The following is a 22,901-nucleotide window of genomic DNA, read 5'->3' on the forward strand; positions in this document are numbered from 1 at the left end:
TGACTCCTTTTTCCTTCAGGACCCATGACAGTTGGTTTGCTTGGTTGCTAAGTCACCATCTTATAGGGAAGACTTTTGTTTTTATTTCACAAGCAGTTGTATTAGGTTTTTCTTTATACTAAGCTAAAATGTCCCTCTGTGTACTTTAGAATCAATGAAGGGGTCCTAGGAGAATATATGAAACTGGTTTTGTGGTGACCCAGAGAGGCAAAGTAGTTGGCATTTGCCTCATATGACAGGATTCCAGACCCTTCACTGGCATGCTACTTTTGAATTTTCTTCATTTTTAAAAATCATCTTCTGTAAAATACAATGCCCAAAATTGAGTAATGGGGGTATTATCTCCCACCATGTGCAAAATAGTTTTAAGATTGCAGTCTGCTTGTTTTGCTGTTTTATTTGGGATTAATATATACCACATATCAGCATATTTTTGACCCAGAATTTTCTCTGCTTATATTTATTTAGAAAGGACATGATGGATACCACAGAATCTGAAATTGACTTGGTTTGGAAATTGGTATAATACAGAGCATTTAGATTTTTTAAAAATTTAAAGACAACAGTTTTTCTTACTGGTAGAATGGTGTAGTGGTAAATCTCTCAAACACAGTTTGTGTACTGTGTTCCTATGTTTATGTGTCAATATGGCCTTAATACTTTGGAAATTTTAATTTGAAACAATTTAGGGTTTCCAAAGTTGCCTGCACATTGGAGTCCCCTGGAAGGCTCATGACTTAATTGTTCTGAAATAACCTGGGCTTTGGAATTTTTAAGAGATCCCCAGGTGATTTTATTTTATTATTTATTTTATTTTTATTATTATTTTTTTATTTTTAAAAAGATTTTACTTTTTTTGAGAGAGAGAGTGAGAAAGAGCACCATCATGGCATAGGAGGCAGAGGGAGAGAGAGGAGATTCCCTGTTAAGCAGGGAGCCAGGGTGATCCCAGGACCCCAGGATCATGATCTGAGGCAAAGGCAGATGTTTAACCCACTGAGCCGCAAAGCCACCCCCCACCCAGGTAATTTTAATGTAGACAAGTTTGAGAACCACTACGATCCTGTGGTCAGATTCAGGCAAAGGATTTTTGTTCCCCTGCTCCAGGTAAACAGCTTGTGTACCCCCACGAATTGCTTTATAAATTTTAAGAAGACATAATTCTAGTTTGGACTTGATGGATGTCATGGACCTAAGGCATGCAGTTTTTATTATATTTATTTTTTTTTTAATTTTCTTGCAGTTACTATTCATAATGAGTCCCCCTTTCCCCACCTCATTCCCACTTTTTAAGTTGCTTGATTTTAGAGGTGAAATCCGTTTGGAATCTACATCACATGAAATCAAACAGGAAAAGTCTCACTTCAACTGATTACCTCAGACTCATGAATATTCCTCCTAAGTGTGGTAGATGTCATACATAACATTTTTAAAAACTACGTATCTTTAAGGTACTAAAATGAGAGTAGATTCACACTTCAACGTGGAAGAAGGCATGAATATTCTAGCTTTAAGGTCTCTCTCGGTGCTGGGCCTTAGGCTGTAGAGTAGCAGAGTGAGAGGGAATAATATGCATCAAAATGGGACTTCCATCATCTAGTTCAATTATGCTAATAAGAATCTGTTGAATTATCTGCAAACAATTCATGTGTCTGACAACCTCTCCTAGACAGGTTATCTGCACAATGGTTAAGTAGGAAAAAAAATACTAATCCATAAGTATGTTCAAGGCTTAACTACCAGTTTGGAAATATCTGTTTGGGTTCATTCATATAGATTCTCAGGTTTACTTACTTTAGAATAGTAGTGTTTAGCTGTTGCTTCATCCTTTGTGATACCCAAGCCAAGCTGAAGGCATCGGGCATGGTAGAAAGATGCCATGGCCATGCCTCTGATGATGAATTCTGGGAGACAGTCCGTGACCTGGGCTATCATGGGTATGTCGTGAACCTCATCATAGTCAGCAATCCTGTTGTGATGTTTAATTATGAAATTATAAAAAGACATCACTTTAGTTTTACATTTTTACAAATGACATATTCAGAGATACAATATTCCTTGCACCCAAAGTGATTTCCCAGTTTTTCCCCGTTTGAGGATTAAGTTGTTTGTTATTGGTGAAGGGTAAATATAATAGAATATTTATATATAACATATACATTTAGATGTCATATATAAATTATACATATGTATAATTTATATATAATAGAATAAATAGAATAAAATAAAACCAGGGGAAGAGGAACTACCAGAGTGGTTATGTCACAGCTTCTCTGTGATAATACTTGTCAGACTTAATAACCAAAAGGTTTCTTTTTTTTTCTTGTAATATTAATATTTTAAACTCAATATCACTTTGCAGATTCAAACAATGGGGAAAAAGGCATTTTCTATTTCTTTGGGTCATTTATTCAAACATTAACCTTAAATTTGCACTAAGTCCCATAGGATCAGAAAACATACTAAGTAACTAACACATCTGTCTTTGGTAAAAATGGGCAATAAAAAGAAGTCCTCCTTTATCATTCGGACACAAGCATGGAGAGTTGTGTGAGAATGTGAGCTACTCAACTCAATGTCACCTGTAAAATTATGGGGAATAGGAATGTGGATAATAATGAAAAGTCTGAAATATTTTAAGAACTATTTAAAGTGTTGGTGTTAACCAGATGAGTACTTGAAGATTGGGGACTTCGAGAATCGCACTTTTTTAAAAAAAATTTTAATTTTTAATTTTTTTTATAAACATATATTTTTATCCCCTGGGGTACAGGTCTGTGAATCGGCAGGTTTACACACTTCACAGCACTCACCAAAGCACATACCCTCCCCAATGTCCATAACCCCACCCCCCTTCTCCCAGCCCCCCTCCCCCCAGCAACCCTCAGTTTGTTTTGTGAGATTAAGAGTCACTTATGGAAGTGGCCTGCTGCCTGGAAGCCATGATATTGGGGGATGAAGGGTGGAACCAGCTCTTTCATCCTACATTGTAGATGGCTGCCCCACCCTGGGCGAGGCCAGAGGGAGGCCCAGGGAGTGGCTCAGTCAGGCATTATTGGGAGGGAAACACATCATCATGGCCTTATAGCCTTTCTAGAAGACATCCAGGTTTGTTTTTCCTGGTACATTACTTTTTGTAAGTTATGAGCAAATAAATGTAGGAAAGCACATGGGCTCAAAGAAGAGAAATCTCCATATATTTTATAAGATGTTAATGTTGACATTTTTTAACCATTACTCTCATTGTACAATCTTATCAAGCTATCTTGCAACTGTGCAGTTCTAGAACATGTGGCTGAAGAGTCTAGAAGAAATAAACGTATTTAATAAGCATTTCTTATATGCTAAACTATGTTAAGTACTTTATATACACTATTTTTATAATGCTATCAAAGCATTTTCTTCTTTATTAAAAAGGAGATTGATGCCCCCAAAAGTTAAAGTTGATGAGGATGATGCAGTTGGCATATAGAGCAAATAGCGCTGAAATCCTGAAGACCAATGGCATAGAATTATACTATTCAATAAGGTAGCTGCTAGTTACACGTAGTTATTTGAATTAATTAAAATGCAGTGAAATGTTCAGCGCTCAGTGGCACTAACCACATTTCCAGTGCTCAATAGCCATCCTTTTCAGTACTGCAGCAAGTTCTATTGAACAGACCTGGCACAGAACATTTAGTAAATGCTCTGTAACATTTACTGTAAATATGTCCATCCAGCTTATTTACCTTTTGGAAAATGAAACACACTTGGTAAAAAATTTCATTTTGTAGTAATACTCCACGAGATTCCCTTGAGCATAGACATTTCCACGTTCTGCTGCTTCCCTTAAGCACTGCAAGGCAGCTTCAGTATCTTGGCGGATGCCTTGTCCATAAAAATACATTAATCCAAGTGCACCCTGGGACTCCAGATTTCCATTGCCACATGCTTCCGAGTGCCAATAAAATGCCTAAGGAAAAACACAACTTCATTTATTTATTATTCACCAGGCAGAATTATAAGGGAATACTGGAAAGAAAAAAAAAATCTCTCATTATAAGGTAGTAGTATTAATTAATCTCCTGGAATAGTTCTAGCACCTTGAGTATATTTCAGGTTGGTCCCAATTTCACATACCTGGAAGAGAGTGCTAAGGTGAGCCCACCTGTCTTCTACCCACCGTGTAGGTTAGGCCACAGTCTAGACTGCAGCTGTTTCAGGATTCACGATTTCTCATTTTTCCAGAGGAAGGACTGGGAGGGTAGGGAGTAGGAGGTAAGTGTCTGCTGGGCTTTGAGACACCTGCCATGAGGCCCTGCAGGGAGAGGAGAGCTGCCAATGCTGAAGGGCAGTCAGGTCCAGGTGGACCTCCGAGATGGCACCTATTGAGATCAGAGGCAACCAAGGTAAAAGCCATGTGTGGCCACGAGCACATGTGCTCAATGTGCAACTGCAGTGAATTTAAATTAGTTCAAAAAATTATTTCCAAGTAGCTGTTCAGTTATCCAAAGTGGGTCTTGGTTGCTATGTGTTTCTTTTAAGTTTGTCCTTAATGCCTCCTACAAGTAGGACTTGGCTCTACATTTCCTTCTCCCTATAGGATTTCTTTGAAAATGTTTCAGTGATTGATGATTAAAGAGATTGTATTTCTGTAAAAATCTTAAATTGATTTGATTTGTTACTAGGCTTTTGTTTTGGTTTTGGTTTTGGGGTGTTTTTTTTTTTTTGTATTTTACTTATTAACATCATAACTTTCTTAGGACAAATTAATTTATTCACATGTAAAAGGATTTGGGCTATATTTCAGGATTCTCTTAGCTTTCATGGTATAATAATATTTTGTGTGTGTGGCTTTTAATAGCATGCAAAATTCTCACACATCTGTGGACTCCTTTGGTAGAGGTGGAGATGAGTAAAGCATGAAATGAGCTTTGAGATACTAAAATGTGAACTTTACATTTTAAAGAATTATAAGAGATCTTTAAAAGTAAACACTCATTCTTTACCATCCTCCATTCAAAAAAGAAATAGCAGGGGTGCCTGGGTGGCTCAGTGGGTTAAAGCCTCTGCCTTCTGCTCGGGTCATGGTCCCAGGGTTCTGGGATAGAGCCCCGTGTCGGGCTCTCTGTTAGGTGGGGAGCCTGCTTCCTCCTCCCTCTCTCTCTCTGCCTGCCTCTCTGCCTACTTGTGATCTGTGTCTGTCAAATAAATTAATAAAATATTTAAAAAAAAAGAAAGCAAAATATTAATCTACATGTGGTGCTAGCATTAAAGACAAATAGATCAGTGTTACCTTTTCTAAGTCTTTAGGCTCTTTTGTTGAATAATACAATCCTAGGATACTTTGAGCCTTCACACTAGCTTTAGGATTTCCATTGTCTGCAGCAAAAAGCCACAGTCTGAAAAAGAAAGGCAAGGCAAGTTATTCTTTGTGTCAGCATTTGATTTAAAAATAAATAAATAAATAAATAAACACTTGTTTTCAGGTAAAACTACCTTTCAGCTTCCTCATCTGATTGTTTGATGCCTTTCCCTTCATAATAAGCTCTTCCAAGGTTGTAGGCAGCTGCAAACTGTAAGTGCCTTGCTTTGGGACATGGAGAATCAACAATTTTCTTCATATATTCCACTCCTTTTTCCTTCCACAAAGGAAAAGAACAAACAAAAAAAACCCTAGTTTTTAGTTTTATCCAAACTAAATTCTTTCTCCCAATAATACTGTAAAGTGTTCACCCTCTGACATGATGTTTGCTCTCATGACTCTGTGCCCAGACAGGATGGTTGTGCTTTAGTCTGCAGAGCTGGAAAGAAAAGAGGGACGGAGGGAGGGAGGGGAGATCCGTCTACTGAGTAGGCGTTCCCAGAGTTCCAGGATAGAAGGCATTTCCCTCACTCTATAGCTTTCAGAGTTGCATTATGTTTCAATATGGTTTCCTTTCTTCTCTCCTTCTTCCTACCTTATCACCCTTATTCTGCATGGGCACAGTTTTTAGTATTTATCAAAGTACAGGAATATCTGTAACTTCTTCCACATTTATAATTAGAGTACATTTGTGAGCCCCAAACACTGTTTTCTCTCTTTAAGCACACCAAGTATGCTCAGTGATAATTTACATCCAATATGCTAATCTTCATATGATATCTGCTTAGTCGCAAAGAGCACAAGAAGACACTGCGCCCTCCAGAAATCCATCAGACACAAATTTTCAAACATCACTCCAAAAAAGAAAATGTTTGACCATCAAATACATTGCTTATACACTACATTCTAGCTTTCATCCTTCACTGCTCTCTCCAAGTTCTGTTGCTGGCTGAACACCACAATAATAGAAAATAAAGATGTTTGCCTTCTAGTGAGTCCCAATTTATAAGGATTTATTTTTGTGAATGTGTCACATGGGTATTTGCCTTTTCCCCAAAACCTAATAGTAAGAGGGAGCTTACTGGTAGTCAAGTGATGTGATTGTGTAAATCCTTCCACAGATCGCAATGTCTAAATCTGGAGCAAACATTAAAAAATAACCGACTTTTTAAAGTAGGTTCCAAAAAGCTCCCCAACTTTTTAAAGACACTGGAAAGTTTACCAGAGGACACACAAGTTGAGAGATTATTCTTTTTTTTTTTTTCCTTAAATTAAACTATAATGTATTATTTGTCCCAAGGGTACAGGTCTGTGATTCATCAGTCTTACACATTTCATAGCACTCACCATAGCACATACCTGCCCCAATGTCCATAACCCAGCTACCCTCTCCCTACCTCCCCACCCCACAGCAACCCTCAGTTTGCTTCATGAGATTAAGAGTCTCCTATGGTTTGTCTCCCTCCCGATCCCATCTTGTTTCGCTTTTTCCTTCCCTACTGGAGAGATTATTCTTAAAAACTGCAAATAGAAGGGATCCATGAAGTTCAGTGAACCCCAGGCTGGATAAACACAAAGTAGCGTTCCTAGGCATACATCATAGTCAACCTGCTGAAAGCCAAAGAAATTTTGAAAGCAGCCAGATAAAAATGACGCATTAAATACAGAAGAACAACTACATAATTAGTATTTCAGAAGACTGAAATCACACTGTGCATCTTTTCTGACTACAACAGTATGAAACTAGAAATAAATCAGAAGAAAAAAGGGTGGGGAATACACATGGAGGTTAAATCACACGATACGAAACAACCATGGGTCAATAAAGCAAAGAAGAAATCAACAAAGTATGTGGAGACAAATGCAAATGAAAACACAATATCCCCAAATATTGGGACACAGCAAAGACAGTTCTAAGAGGAAATTATGTAGTGATACAGGCCTACCTCAAGAAACAAGAAAAAAGCTCAATCTAACCTTACACCTAAAGGAACTAGAAAAAGAAAAACAAAGCCCAAGGTTTGTAGAAGGAAGGATAAAGATCAGAGCAGAAATAAATACAAGACTGAAGAAAAATGTCAATGAAACCAAGAGCTAGTTCCTTGAAAAGATAAACATATGCCAATAAATTGAACAACCTTGAATAAATTCCTAGAATCATCCAATCTTCTGAAACTAAATCAAGAAGAAATTAAAAATCCGAACATTACTAGTAATGAAATTTAATCAGTAAAACACTAACAAAAAAGTCAAGGAACAGATGGCTTCACAGGTAAATTCTACCAAACATTTAAAGAAGAGATAATACCTATCCCCCTCAAACTATTCCAAAACAATAGAAGAGGAAGGAAACTTTCCATGTACATTCTGTGATGCTAGCATTAACTGATACCAAAACCAGACAAAGACACCATAAAAAAAACTGCAGACTAATATTCCTGATGAACATAGATGGAAAAATCCTCAACAAAATATTAGCAAACTGAATCCAACAATACATTAAATCAAGTGGGATTTATTCCAGGGATGCAAGGATGTTTCAATATTCACAAATCAGTGTGATAACATCACATCAGCAAAACAAAGGATAAAAATCATATGATCATCTCAAGAGACACAGAAAAAACATCTGGTAGAACTCAACATCCATTCATGATAAAAACTCTCAACAAAGTAGGTTTAGAGGAAGCTTACCTCAACACAATAAAGGCTATATATGAAAACTCCACAGCTAACATCTTACTCGCTGGTGAAAAACAGAACTTTTCTTCTAATATCAGGAATAAGACAAGGATGTCCAGTCTTACCACTTGTATTCAACATAATACTGGAAGTCCTAGCCTCAGCAATCAGATAAGAAAAAGAAGTATTGGGGCGCCTGGGTGGCTCAGTGGGTTAAGCCGCTGCCTTCGGCTCAGGTCATGATCTCAGGGTCCTGGGATCGAGTCCCGCATGGGGCTCTCTGCTCGGCAGGGAGCCTGCTTCCTCCTCTCTCTCTGCCTGCCTCTCCATCTACTTGTGATTTCTCTGTCAAATAAATACATAAAAAAAAAAAAAAGAAAAAGAAGTATTCATTTTTTAAATAAGCAAACTGTCACTGTTTATAGATGACAATGATACTATATGTAGAAAATCCTAAAAACTCCACAGAAAGCTACTGGAAGTCATAAATTAAATCAGCAAAGTTTCAGTATATAAAATTAATACTCAGAAATTAGTAGTATGTCTACATTCTAATAACAAAGTAGCAGAAAAAGAAATTAAGTAACTCTCATTTACATGGGTCACCTGGGTGGCTCAGTTAGTTAAGCCTCTGCCTTCGGCTCAGGTCATGATCTCGGGGTCCTGGGATTGAGCCCTGTGTCAGGCTTCCTGCTCAGTGGAGAATCTGCTTCTCCCTCTGCCCTCCTCCACTCCCACTCATGCTCACTGTAAAATAAAATCTTAAAAAAAACTCCAAAACTTCCAATTACAGTTGCACAGAAGATAATAAAGTACATAGGAATAAACTTAACTAAAGAGGTGGAAGACCTATACTGTGAAAATTATAAAACACTGATTAAAGAAATTGAAGATGACACAAACAAAATGGAAAGATATTCCACACTACTGGGTTGGAAGACAACATTGTTAAAATGTCTGTCTTACCCAAAGCAGTCTACAGATTCAGTGCAATCCCTATCAAAATACCAACAACATTTTTCACAAAAGTAGAACAAAAAGTACTAAAATTTGCATGGATCCACAAAAGACCCTGAATTGGCAAAGTAGTCTTGATAAAGAGCAACAAAGCTGGAGATATCTTAATTCCAGATTTCAAGGTATACTACCAAAGCTATAGTAATCAAAACAGTATGGTATTGGCACAAAAATAGACACAGAGATCAATGGACAGGAGGTAGAGCCCAGTAGTAAACCCACAATTATATGGTCAATTAATCTGACAAATGAAGCAAGAATACACCATGAGAGAAAGACAGTCTCTTCAATAAATGCTGCTGGGAAAAGCGGATAGTTACATGTAAAAGAATGAAATTGAACCACTTTCTAACACCACACACAAAAATAAAAAGGCCCAAAGACTCATATGTGAGACTTGAAACCATAAAACTCCTAGAAAACAGGCAGTATTTTCTCTGACGTTGGCCATTAGAACATTTTTCTAGATAATGTCTCATAAAGCTAGGGAAACAAAAGCCAAAATGAACTACTGAGACTACTTCAAAATAAAAAGCTTTTGTAGCACAGTGAAGGAAACCACACCAAAAGAAAAAAGCCAAAAATCTACTGAATGGAGAAGTTATTTGCAAATGGTATAGCTGATAAGCAGTTAATATTCAAAATATATAAAGAACTTACCCAACTCTGTCATACACACAAATAACCCAATTAAAAATGGGCATAAGACCTGAATAGCCATTTTGCCAAAGAAGACCTAAAGATGGCCAGCAGACAAATGGAAAGATACCCAACATCCCTCATCATCAGGAAAATGCAAATCAAAACTACAATGAGCTATCACTTCACACCTGTCAGAATGGCTAAAATAAAAAAGACAAGAAATAACAAGTGTTGGTGAGGATATAGAGAAAAAGGAACATTTATGCACTGTTGGTGGGAATGCAAACCGGTGCAGCTATTGTGGAAAACAGTATGTAGGTTCCTCAAAAAAATAAAAATAGAAATACCGTATGGTTGAATAATTCCACTATTGGGTATTTACCCAAACATAATGAAAATAGTAATTTGAAAATATATATATGTCTCTGCATTTATTGCAGAATTATTTATAAAAACCAAGATATGGAAGCAACTTACATGTCCACAGATAGATGAATGGATAAAGAAGATGTGATGTATATGTATTTGTATGCACACACACACCTTAAATTAATACAATGTTATATGTTAATTACATCTCAATAAAAACGGCAGGGGCAACAATAGTAGTAGTGAGTGACTTCTCATGGGAATTAATGAAGGCCAGAAGATTTGAGAACAGCATTTTTATTTTTATTTATTTATTTATTAAGGTTTTATTTATTTATTTGACAGAGATCACAAGTAGGCAGAGAGGCAGGCAGAGAGAGAAGAGGAAGCAGGCTCCCCGCTGAGCAGAGAGCCCAATGTGGGGCTCGATCCCAGGACCCTGAGGATCATGATCTGAGCCGAAGACAGAGCCTTTAACCCTCTGAGCCACCCAGGTGCCCCAAGAACAGCATTTTTAAAATGTGGAAAAGAAAAACTTCGACCAGCAAAAAAATTCATAAAAAGTCAAGGCAGATAAAATAATGAATACTGTTATGCTGAAAATAAATAAATTTAATTTAAAAAAAAAAAAGAAAAGACGTCTTCTGGTTCCAAAAGGAACAATGCTATGCAGACAAAAATAAAAGCTGTCTTCCTGATTTAGCAAAAAAAAAAAAAAGGCAAATTAACAACATTTTTAGATTACCAAAATCAGAGATAATTCATTATCTGCAAACTGTACTATAAGAAGTGCCCTTCAGAGGAAATTCTTCAGGTTGAAAGGAAAAGAACATAGTGCCAGATGTCTACACAGGTTGATAGGAAGGAATAAAGAGTTCCAGAAGTGGTAAGTATGTAACAAATATAAAAGGATACACACATATATACATATACATATGTGTACCTAATTGTTTTCCTCCTAGTTTCTTCAAAAGATATGACTAAAGTGGGTGCCTGGGTGGCTCAGTGGGTTAAGCCACTGCCTTCGGCTCAGGTCATGATCTCAGAGTCCTGGGATCGAGTCCCGCGTTGGGCGCTCTGCTCAGCGGGGAGCCTGCTTCCTCCTCTCTCTCTCTCTGCCTGCCTCTCTGCCTACTTGTGATCTCTCTCTGTCAAACAAATAAATAAAATCTTTAAAAAAAAAAAAGATATGACTAAAGCAAAAACTACACTTTTATATTTGGGGATTTATAATATAACGTAAATTTAAGAAGTATACTATGACAACACTAAAGATTGGGGGTGGGTGGGTAAATGAAAGCACACTTATTCAAGGTTCTCTTGTTTTACCTGAAGTAATTCTATATAAACTCCATGTAACTTGTGCTAAAAGTGCATACTGTAATCTCTAGAGCAACTATCAGAAAAAATATGACTAGAAAATAAGTTCAAAAGGCAATCAAATTGTTTCATCACCATTTCTCACTGAGTTGAAATAGCAATTTTATGATGTACTAAATACTTCTATATCTGTGTCCATCTGTTTCTGGACTCTTTTGCTCTTTGCCTTATTCCTGAACAAAACCCAAAAACTACATTGCTTTAAGTACCACAGACATATATTTGGCTTTTTGCTCCTTCATATGAATTCTTTAATCAGCTTGCCACATGCCATAAAAAAATCTCATAGGGAATTTGATTCTGATTACATTTAATACACAAAGTTAAATCTGGGGAGTGGTTAGAGGTAAGACTTAGGAAAGTGGTGTCTCTGGGAAACCAGCGCTGCTGCCTGACGAGAGACAGTGAATTTCATAAGCTCCTGCAGTCTGGCACTGAATTACATTCCAGTGTTTACTGCCTGATGCTATGGAAAGTATTTAAAAACCTTTTTCGGATTCTATGAAACAGGAAGAGAAAGGCTACATAGGTAAACTTGTCCACACCACAATTTTATCTCAGCCAAAAATTTGGTTGCTTTACCCGTTTTCCCCCAGTGCTATTTCCAGGTTGCATTTGTAGCTTCCTCAGATACGGCAGTGTGTGTGATCATTATTTCTGTGCGGGTAATAACGACCTGTGAATGCTCCCTGAAGAAAACGGTTCAAATCTACCGCGCCAAGTATATACAGTTCAGTCAGCCTCTGGACCAAATGAGTATCAAGAACAACTTGGGAAATTAATAAAAGAAAGCGATAAAAATTAAGAGTGGGCTCTTTGGCCCTTTACTGCAGGTTAAGAGTATAATCAAGCTAACAGTGTCAGTCTAGGTGAGGAGGGACCTGCAGAGGCCATCTTTATGCTCCTCTGGCCTCCATATGTAATCACATTCGAGCCATTCTGTTTGGAGTTGCCCTATGCCAACCCATTGAATCTGCTAACCTTCTGGCTCCTCCACTTCTTCATGTTCTTAATTCCCATATTTTCGGCTGATTCTGTATCTGTGGCCATACTCATGTCTTTGTTCCTGTTTCCCTCTTTGGCCTTCTCTGCCTACTCAGCTGCACTCAAGCAGCTGAGCATGGTCCTTCTTTAAACTCGTGATCACACATTTCAGAGCGAGCTCTCCGCCCTGGCAAACAGTACTATCAATTTGTCTCATCAATTATCTGGCCCACTTACCTGGTAGAGAAGATACGATTTCAGACTTTATCCTTTGTCTTCGCACTTCTACTGCTCCCTGCCCTTTCCCTCATTCTCAGTTCATGGCTTCACCTTTTTAAAATTTTTATATTTTTATTTAAAAAAAAATGGAGTGGTTCAAGACTTTGTATGTCATCTTTGTACACAGAGACTATGCTAATTTTTTCTGTCCTTCCAATTTTAGTACACATACTGCTGAAGCAAGCATATGGCTTCACTTTCTGCACTGAGAAAATAGAAAATCAAAAGAAACACCAAATCCGTGAATTTACCCAGCTCATCATTTTTTCCCTCTATACTAGATCTCGTGTATCGACTTACAAATATACTGTGGCATCTCTGTTCTGGGGGGATGCCCCCTCGAGTCCATGATCCCTTTGTTATTGCATATGCATCTGTTCTGCTTTATGGTAAAACTCAGTGCTTCTGTCTGCCTTCTCCCCGGCAGTCTCCCCAGCCCCCTTGGCCTGCGGCCCTTACCATTCCACTGCAAAGGCTGGTCAGTCTGTCTAGTGAGATTCATCTTAATGTGCCTAATTCTAAGTGCTCAGTTTCCATTAAACTCACCACAGCAGAATTTGAGACAGATGATCTCTCTCTCCCTTTTTTTTTTTGGTAAAGATTTTATTTATTTATTTGAGCGCATGAGACGGGGGAGGGTCAGAGGGAGAAGCAGGCTCCCCGTTGAGCAGGGAGCCCGATTTGGGGCTGGATCCCAGGACCCTGGGATGGACCCTGAGCTGAAGGGAGATGTTTAACCAACTTAGCCTCATGTTGTTCCCTCCGTCCGAATGCCAGTCCCGACCTTATGAGCTGTTCTTGTGTCCTGAGCATCAGCACCTGTCAGCGGCTCTGTGAAAACAAGTCCCGCCTTGTGCCTAGCACACGCACCTGTCTCTGTCCAGGACTCACAACTGCACTCGTAGTTTTCCTCAGACTATGCGCTCCTCTTCGTACTGACCTTTGCTTCCCCAAGCATCTCAGGCTCTTCCTGCCTTGTAAATGTTTGTGGAATGAAGGAATGAGTAAAGAATACAATGAATCCAACTAAACTAGAGCTGGATAAGTCACAAGAGTACACACCTCGGGGATGGTAGAGCAGGTGCTCACGGCGCGAAAAACAGAGGCGGATATTTTTTAAGCTGCTTTTGTGTCTTTTAAGGCAACTCCATTGATGATGATGACCCCCATGAACGGTACCAGTGCACAAAGAAACGCCACTGTCTTAAGTGGTAGGATCTATGTGTGTTTTAAGCATCGGGGTTGTAGGTGAACTAGAGGTGAGTTCAAAGGACCTGAGAGATGCTTACTTATCTAGGGAGAGACAGGCAGTTGGTGGTATGGATCTCAGCAGGAGGCTCTGGTGTGAAGACAACAATCTGGACATCTTTGTGAAGTCTAGGGAGTGTTAGCCATGGGGCAGGATGAGCTGAGAGAGTAAGTGGGGGCAGCAGAGGCCTAGGTTGTTGTTCTTTTTTTTTCCCCCTCAAAGATTTTATTTATTTATTTGACAGAGAGATCACAAGTAGGCAGAGAGGCAGGCAGAGAGAGCATGGTCACCCAGGTGCCCAGGGACCTAGGTTCTGACATACTTCAACACTTAGGAGAGAAGCAGCTAGCAAAGGACAGGGGAGGCTATGAAGAGATGAAGAAGGAAAGTTGTATTCCAGACACATACAAGGTTTGATGGAAGATTGGGGTGCCTGGGTGGCTCAGCTGGTTAAGCCTCTGCCTTCAGCTCAGGTCATGATTCCAGGGTCCTGGGATTGAGCCCCGAACTGGGCTCACTGTTCAGTGGGGAGTCTGCTTCTCCTCCTCCTGCTGCCTGCCACTCCCCCTGCTTGTGCTCTATCAAATAAATAAATAAATAAAACCTTTAAAACAACAACAAAGAACCCCCCAAACAGTAGAAGATGATGGTAAGAGTTTTTTAAAGCATGGGAGAGAATCTTAGATACCAAGAGGAAGATGTTTCAAGAGGGGTATGGTCAACTGTGTTCAATTCACAATAAGGGCAATGTAGTCCTGCATTCGACATGTTACTGTGTTTTTAACAGGCTAAATTATAAATAGTTTAAAATAAAATATCTTGTATTTAATGGAAATATTCCTTTTTTTCATCATTTACTTATTTCATGTGCTATGATTACAACAGAGTACAAATGAAGAATTTCAGGAATTAAAGTGTAGTCCCCATTGTTAACTTTATACAACACCAAGTCAGGAAAGAAGACACGTGCCTTCCTTTAGAAGTTATTCAGTCTCTTGACAACTCTGCGAGTTAGATGGACGGGTTTTATTTTGTGTGCTGCCTCCAGTGGTAATGTCACCTTCAAGCTATGTATTGATAAAAGTCCTGCGCTATGTCTGGATTCAACTATTAAGGGTGCTGTGCTCAGTTATCCAGGATGGCCAAGGGTGTGGGGAAATGACAGAGGTATCTCTAACTTGGGTTTATTTGTCCTAATTTTACAAATGTGGAAACTGGAGTCCAGAAATAATCTCCCCAAGACCATTCTGCTTATAAGCAGTGAAGTGAAGATTAGAAAGCCTGTGACTTTTCACAAATTGTTAATAGACCATTATGGATAGAGCAGTTTTGCTAATGAACACAGAGAAATGAACTTTTGAGCATCTTTGAAAAATTTAAAAGTAAATTCCCAATCTCTATTTGATAGTATGTGAAATTTCCTTGTAAGAGGAGACATAATAAATAAATAAATAAATAATAAAGCCCATAAGGAATAGAAAAAATTATAAAACTGATCTCCAAACCTCATAGCTCAGTTTATTCTTTCTTTTATCTTCAAGCATGCATAAATAAATGAGGTCTAAAATATTGATACACATCAATTATGCAGGTATTTAAATAATAATATAGATCATATTTATTGACAAGGAGAAGGATATTCAAAATACATTGTTAGGAGAAAAAGGATATAAAAAACATATATAGTACGGCCCTACCTTGAAAAAAACGTACACACACAAATATATATATATATAATTTTTTGCATGGGGTAATACATGGAAGCATATACTTTAAAATAATAACCAGGGTCATATTTGACAGTAGAATTTGGTGATCCTATTTTGCTTATTTTCTAACTTTCCCCATGGAATAAATTTTTAAAATAAAGGAAAACATTTTAAAACAAAAGTGTTATTGACAGTCAATATTAGCAAGGAGGGGGTGAAAAGAAATTTTGTGTTTCACATAAATGTAAAAATGCCTACTGCTATACCTTAAATACTAAAAGGATAGATATTATTAAAGTATAAGTATAGAAATATATTATTAAAATATAATTTTAATTCTATCAAGTAATCCGTTAACTATGAGATCTTTAGAGACCGTAAACAAAACAGTAACTTACAGCATCTGTAGGTGTCCCCAGCCCATCATAATACATCACTCCTAGCTGGTAAGTTGCTTGATGGTCTTTCTCCTTGATTTCTTCGAACTGTTCTAATGCTTCTTCATACCATCCCTAAAAGCTCCCAGGAAATATTGAATTACTTTCATTATTACCTTAAGGTAATCCCAAATACTTAATTCCCACTTAAATCTGGCTAGGAGCACCAAATATAACAAAAGACGGCAACAAATTTATGGAATTTGCAAGTATGGCATCGACAATAGTCAGTGCACTATAAAATCAATTAAATAGATGTGAGTATGGCAACTGAGGGTGACCAGGAAGAATCTGGGTAAGATTTCTCTTTTGCTTTCACTCTTATTTTTGGATATGCCAAACTTCTCTTGAAGTGATAGCGCAGCCCTCTTGAATCCATCCTACCATATACCCTCACCACTTCTGGAGTACGAGAAACTTCAGAGCTGGGGCCAGAGCATCAGAGAAAATGTGAACATCAGGATATTCACTATCATTAATTATCCACTACTTGGATGGTTCATGTCCTCCAGGGTTGCAGTTCTCCAGCTAGGGAGAAGACATGAAACAACAAATGTGATTCTCTAAAATTATCTTTCTCCCAGGCTTCCTTTGGAAACCTGCATGTTTTGAGGCTCCTCAACAGTGCTATGATCTGAAGCTATGGTGTGAGGGAGTAATGGGGCTGATATCTTACTCCACAAGGGAAAATATCTTGCACTAAAGACTGAATCCTTTGTAATCATGGAAAGAAAGTCTGTTACTAAACTGGAAAGTTATTACTTAGGGAGAGCAGACCAGAGAAAAGCAACTTCTGGAAGGCACAACAGCCACTGAAATCCTTTTTTTATAAACTATAATGAATCAACAAATTGACAAAACCAATTAAAACTGCACCAAAATACTAATAAATACTGATTTTAAAGAACACATAATAATGAGTTAATAACCTAGCTGTTAAGACTCATTCTCCTTTCTGGCTAATGATTGGCCGAGATGTGAGGGAGCTGGAAAAGTTAGAATATGCTATAGGAAGAAAGAGAAAGGAGGTCCTTTTAGTTTTCGTGATTTTTAATACCATCTACATGCTGGAAAATCTTAAATATATATTTTCAACCCAGACTTCTCCTTGGAGACCTAGACTCTTAATGTGTAAGTTTCTACTTTGAAACCTGTCTACATAGATGACAACGGACATCCGAAACACCATGTGTATGAAACCTGAACTCTTGACTATCTTCTCAATAGTCACCCTCCCCATTCCTCTACTTTTCAGTCCATGATGCTATTATTTGTGTCTCCAAAGTAAATCCAGGACCCAGCTTCCACTGCACCATTCTGGTCAAGACCAGCATCCTCTCTTGCTTGAAGTAGTATGATTTCCCCCTCAACTGGTCTTGGTTTCATGCCTGCCTTCTAATCTGTTCATCATGGACTCAAGACACTTGAGTGTTTTCTTATTACAATTTAAACAAAGCTGATCTAAAGCCATTCTCTGCCTTGCTTGTTACCACATTGGTCTCAATTTCTAGAGCTCACAGAGCACGCCTTCATCTCTGAAACACTGCATTTTCTCCCCTTTGCCTGGGATGCACTTGCACTGGGCTGTTTGCACTGCTCATTTCATTTTTTTCAAATTAGTTTCTCTCTCTTTTTTTTTTTTTTAAGATCATTTATTCACTGGAGAGAGCATGAACGAGTGAGAGCAGGAACAGCAGGGGGGGAGGAGAGGGAGAGGGAGAAGTAGACCCCCTGCTGAGCAGGGAACCCGATACAAGGCTTGATCCTGGGATCCGGAATCATGACCCGAGCTGAAAGCAGACACTTAACCAGCAGAGTCACCCAGGGGACCCTCTTCAAATTAGTTTTAAACACAGGTCTTTCCACCCTCTCCTAAGTTAATCTCTTAACTTACCCAGTTAACTGCTCTCATAGTACTCCTTCTTATTTGTAATGATGTATTCATTTATTTCCTTCCTCTAGTAGACTAAGTTTCATGAAATGGGGACTATTCTGGTCCCCTCATCATGATATGGTCTGAACTGAGCATCATAATAGTTAACACCTATAAAACACATATTAGGTGCCAGGCCCTGTTAGTAATACTTCTACAATGAATACATCCTTACAGTGGCTCTAGGAAACACACATTACCCACCTTTTACAGACGAAGAAACTGAGACTCTAAGAGGTAAAGTCTTTGTGTCCAAGGCTGCACAGTTAACAAGTACTAGGAATCATACTACCTGATGCCCCGAGCTGAGAGATCATTCTCTTAACCTATGCTAGCCTCATGGTGACAGGTGCATGATGAGCCCTCAACAAATATTTGTCGTCAGAAGGAATGATGGGGCAATCAGATTTAGGGGTAAGTGGGATAGAGGTTAACAGCTGCCCAAATAGTCAGTGAGTGGTGAAGGGATTGGGGACAGCTGGTCCGTTTCCACATGTCCCCGTGGGGGTCAATGAAGGACTGCTGTTATATATATTATATGTTTTACACAGTTTCGCCTACATCTGTGCCTCAGGATGCCTCAGTGTAATGTGGAGAAAGAGGGCAGCTACCCTCCTACCTCTGGAGAGGAACATATGAAGCCTCTAAGTGCTAGGTAAGAATCAGCGTCTTTAGTTGTTATTCATAGGAAAAGAATTTATAAATGATATTATTTGGGGCAAAAATATAAAAGTGATATTTTTAATTTCTAATGTGAGAATGGATTATATACCGGAATGACTCCTATAAATGACTTTTATTAGAATGACTTTTATGGAGGAAGGTCAAATATCTCCCTAATCTTGTGCTTAAAGCCATAACCATACCTATGGAATTTACCAGAATTCCCTCTGCATAAAGGAACTCTACAGGTAATTTTGCAATGAGGATCCTACAACAGCATTATATGAAATGAAAACTGGGAAAAATGAAATAGAAAAAAAAAACAGAGAGGGAGATAAACCATAAGAGACTCTTACCTCTATGGGACAAACCGAGGGTTGCTGGAGGGAAAGGGGATGGGGGGAGGGAGTAACGGGGTGAGGGACATTAAGGAGTAACTGGGTGAGTGATGTAATGAGCACTGGGTCTTCTATGTAACTGATGAATCACTAAATTGTACCCCTGAAACTAATAATATGCTATATGTTAACTAAACTGAATTTAAAGACATTTTAAAAAATGAGAAAAAAAAAACCAAGCAGGAAATAATACCTCTTCAAAATATAGTTGGCCTCGGAGAAAATATGCCATAGCATCCCCTCTTCTTATTCTTTCCTTCAAGAGCTGCAATGCCTTATCCACCAAATTCTCATGGCTGTAACGATCTGGTTTTAAAAAGGTAAAGAATTCCATCTTTATCCCTATGATATGAATTTCCACTCTTGAAGTCGTGAATTATATAGAACTCATCTGGCACTGTTTATACTAGTTTCCTTCCTGGTTCTCATTTATAAAACTGGCCTCCTTATTACCTCAAGGGAAAAAGATGATGACAGCACCTAACACTGCACCTGGTATAATCATAAAATAAAATGCTTATTGGTTTCCAAGCCCACCTGGTTTACTAATGGGAGCTTGAGCACCGCAGTCTGTGTGCAGATCTTTAGGCAAAGCTACCCTGTGGATGAGTGAAATTCTTAATTTGAGCGTTAATTAGATCTACTCTAACCAAATGAGCTAGTGCCATTCCCAATTTAATATCTGTAAATCTATGGAAACAAAGTGGTAGCTTTCAATGCCGAGTTGAAGTAAAGTGTGGCATTGTTTTCTTTAACAGAAGTGACATCTGGCTTCTCTTTTGCAGAAGGGTGTCCTAAAGTCTTTTTTTTTTTTTTTTTGAAGGGTGTCCTAAAGTCTTAAGAGTAAAATCAGGATTGGAATCTAATTATGAGACTTCTCTACTGAGGATTGGTTACCAGGTGAGCAGCAATTTCTCAGATTCCTGCAGGAAATCTAGAAAGGATTAGAAAGTTAACCAGTTCCTTCACAGCAGTTTAGGCTCCTATTTCTTGTGTTTTTTGCTCTGGTGTACAAAACTGACTTTTAGTGAGAATATTATCAGAATGTACCAGTCTTTTCCTTCCTCCATTGGAAGAATTTTGGGTTCTTAGCACCATACCGGGATAGAGAAGTATAAAAAGGGTTCTTGGGCAACTTTTCACTGGTCAACTTCATCCTGTTTCCACAATGTGTATTCTGTAAACAAGAATAAAAAAAAAAAAAAAACAAAAAACAAGATGGTAGAAATGTCTTCCTCCAGAAAAAAATGCAAAAAGATTCCACTCTCAGTCGGCACTCATAAAATGCAGCCTCCCCACATTTGCCTAGGGATGGGGCAGCAAACTACAAGCTCAGGGATGTGCACATTCTTTCTGAGGAAACCAGGGCCATCCATAGCTAGCAGAGGCACAAGCATCCTCCATTCTATTTCCACAGCTTGGGGTGAAAGAGGAGGGCCATTGGCAAGTCCTCGCTAGCTGTGAGTTCACATCTGCAGTGGCTTGTGACATCACGACACCTGCCACACTCGCAGGAACTGAGAACCCTGCCCATAGGCAGAGTTCTTTTTCTTTTTTTTTTAAGATTTTATTTATTTATTTGACAGAGAGAGAGAGAGAGAGAGAGATCACGAGTAGGCAGAGAGGCAGGCAGAGAGAAAGGAGGAAGCAGGCTCCCCGCTGAGCAGAGAGCCCGATGTGGGGCTCGATCCCAGGACGCTGAGACCATGACCTGAGCCGAAGGCAGAGGCTTAACCCACTGAGCCACCCAGGCGCCCCCATAGGCAGAGTTCTTGTGCACTGGTACTTTGCCTCCTTACTGAAGCTCAGGATACTCATTCATTTCAAACTAAAGCATTTGTCTGTTTTACCTGGGAACACACTTTATTTTAGCTGTGTTGTTCAGTTTTATCTTCCCGTCTGCATTGGATTGCCATGTTATAAGATGGATCAGAGTCGAATGGACAATCAAAGCCTTCATATAAAATGTAGAGGCCACCTCATTGGGGATGAAGGAGTCCAGGTTGGCCCAGGCTGAGGGTAGTGAGACAGCAAACTCAGTTGTTGCTATGCTTTTTTTGTTTACTCCTTGGTGTTCTAGGGTTACAGCTGACTCCAGCCAATCAGGGACAAGCTTCCAGTAACGGTTCCTGATTGGTGGTGAGGAAAAGAACTCAAGAGACCTTTAATGTGATTGGAAAGCGGCATTTATGCTATTATGTGAAAGGATTTGGGGCAATAAATTGTTTCATTAATAAGAATGAAGTGCAGAAAAGGGAGATGATTCAGTATTGGGGTGCGGGGGAGGGACCACTGCAGTATCTTTGTCATTTTGAAAGAGGCATTTAATCTTTTAAAAGGTCAACTTTCTCATCTGTAGTTTGAACTATTAGTTTGCGCTAGAGGATTTCCAAATGCCTGTTGCTAGATATATAAAATTTTTTGATTATATGATTCCCAAACCCTTTGTTTCAGTGAATGTGAAAGTTTCTAGTGAGCTTCGAGGTGAAGCAATAATAGGTTAAGTATGTAGAAGAAAACCGACTCAAATAGGATGATATTATCAATTTACTGAGAAACTGGTTACAGAAGTCTTTCTTTTTCTGAAGACATCATCCTGTGTGCTATTGTATCTAAAACGGCTCAGAAAAACCTTGGCATATTCAGGAAGGTCATAGGAGATGAAGCTGAAAGACCCCCCCCCCCAGTCTTTAAATAATTAACTGCTCTTTTGTTGTGTAAGAGTACCCCTCCTCCCCTTGCAGTGAAAAGACCCTTCCCCCAGGGTTGAATTCAATGTAACTGCTCTTTTGCCTTTCTGTAACAGCTTGGCTACTAAGGCATGACACTTGACTCCTGTTTGAACAAGATACCCTCTCCTAATAGCAGGGGCATGGTCATGTAGGCAGGGGGCCACATAGTCACGTAGACAGGATGTCTTTCTGCTGAGTAGTAAGGTCTAACTTCCCCTTCCCGCCGCTCTCTTCGCATGCGTGGGCTAACTGGCCAGTTCTGCTTCTGTAAGATTGCTTTGTCTGCTTTCACATGTGGGTCCCCTGATCCACTCCACTAACACCAAGTATGCCTTTTTCAAAAGTTCAAACTGTCCACCAATCAGTTGCGCCCCACCCAAAACTTGTTTGTACCTGTCTATAAAAACCCGGCACCACCCCAGCCGGGTGTGCTCAGCTAGCAGGAGCTGCTGACCACCCGCAGGCGCGCGCTGACCACCCGCAGGCGCCTGCGTAACAATAAAGAACCTCTTGCTGATTGCATCCAGTGGCAGTGTTGGATTCTTGGGTAAGGGGATCCGCGGGTCTTTCAAAGCAAGTCAAGAAACATTTCCCTACCTTCCTTGAACTCATGTTGCTCTCTGCGGTTACAATACTGCACAGGGTTTTTGTTGTTGTGGCTTAAAAGAAGCGTTGCAGGGGGTCTAGAAAACACAAGCAAAGACTGATTGAGCTCTCTTAAATGCCAGGTTTGTTCTAAGTGCTTCACAGGCAGTAACTCCTACAAAACTTTATGAGATAGGAGCTATTATGAGGCCCTTTTAACATATGAGAACACGGAGGGAGTTAAGTAACTTCCCTAGGGTCCTAGGGCTTGGACGTGGGACAACAGGGACACCCCAGCACCCCTGCACCTCATCATTATTCTATACTATTCTCCCCAAACTGCTGATCTTTCTAAGTGCCACGACTTCTGTAAGAGAATACATCAAAATTTAGTACTTCATAATTTTAGAAAATGAGATCTAAGAAGATTTTAAAAAGGAAAGTCTGGGTTTATTTCTGTCAAATCTTGGGGTTAGACATAAAATCATCATTTGA

At 39.1% G+C, this 22,901-nt stretch overlaps 1 protein-coding gene and 1 non-coding gene across 8 annotated transcripts in view; both read right to left on the reverse strand.

Moving 5' to 3' along the window:
- LOC101673194 (LRP2 binding protein) overlaps positions 1–22,901 on the reverse strand; it is a 40,800-nt gene that overhangs the window by 5,889 nt on the left and 12,010 nt on the right. For 2 of the 7 annotated variants that reach the window (XR_199819.3, XM_004757748.3), the window contains exons 2-9: positions 22,419–22,504; positions 20,140–20,266; positions 19,283–19,395; positions 16,057–16,170; positions 5,482–5,624; positions 5,279–5,384; positions 3,732–3,955; positions 1,795–1,969 (exon numbers count right to left, since the gene is read on the reverse strand). Coding sequence is in view for 6 of the 7 variants with exons in the window: in XM_004757748.3 (XP_004757805.1) it covers positions 1,795–1,969; positions 3,732–3,955; positions 5,279–5,384; positions 5,482–5,624; positions 16,057–16,170; positions 19,283–19,395; positions 20,140–20,266; positions 22,419–22,433 (1,017 nt within the window). In the remaining variant the exon portion in view is untranslated. Of the gene's footprint in view, positions 1–1,794; positions 1,970–3,731; positions 3,956–5,278; positions 5,385–5,481; positions 5,625–16,056; positions 16,171–19,282; positions 19,396–20,139; positions 20,267–20,939; positions 21,723–22,418; positions 22,507–22,901 lie in introns of those variants that run through there. The other 5 variants (XM_004757751.3, XM_004757749.3, XM_013058990.2 and 2 more) reach the window with 5 other exon arrangements.
- Positions 12,781–12,887, reverse strand: LOC123388986. The gene has a single exon (XR_006603506.1). It is a non-coding gene; the product is annotated as a U6 spliceosomal RNA (small nuclear RNA).

Source organism: Mustela putorius, unplaced genomic scaffold, assembly GCF_011764305.1.
Source record: "Mustela putorius furo isolate JIRA1106 unplaced genomic scaffold, ASM1176430v1.1 tig00003932_pilon_pilon_pilon:0A:0A, whole genome shotgun sequence".
In the NCBI taxonomy this organism is placed as follows: domain Eukaryota; kingdom Metazoa; phylum Chordata; class Mammalia; order Carnivora; family Mustelidae; genus Mustela; species Mustela putorius.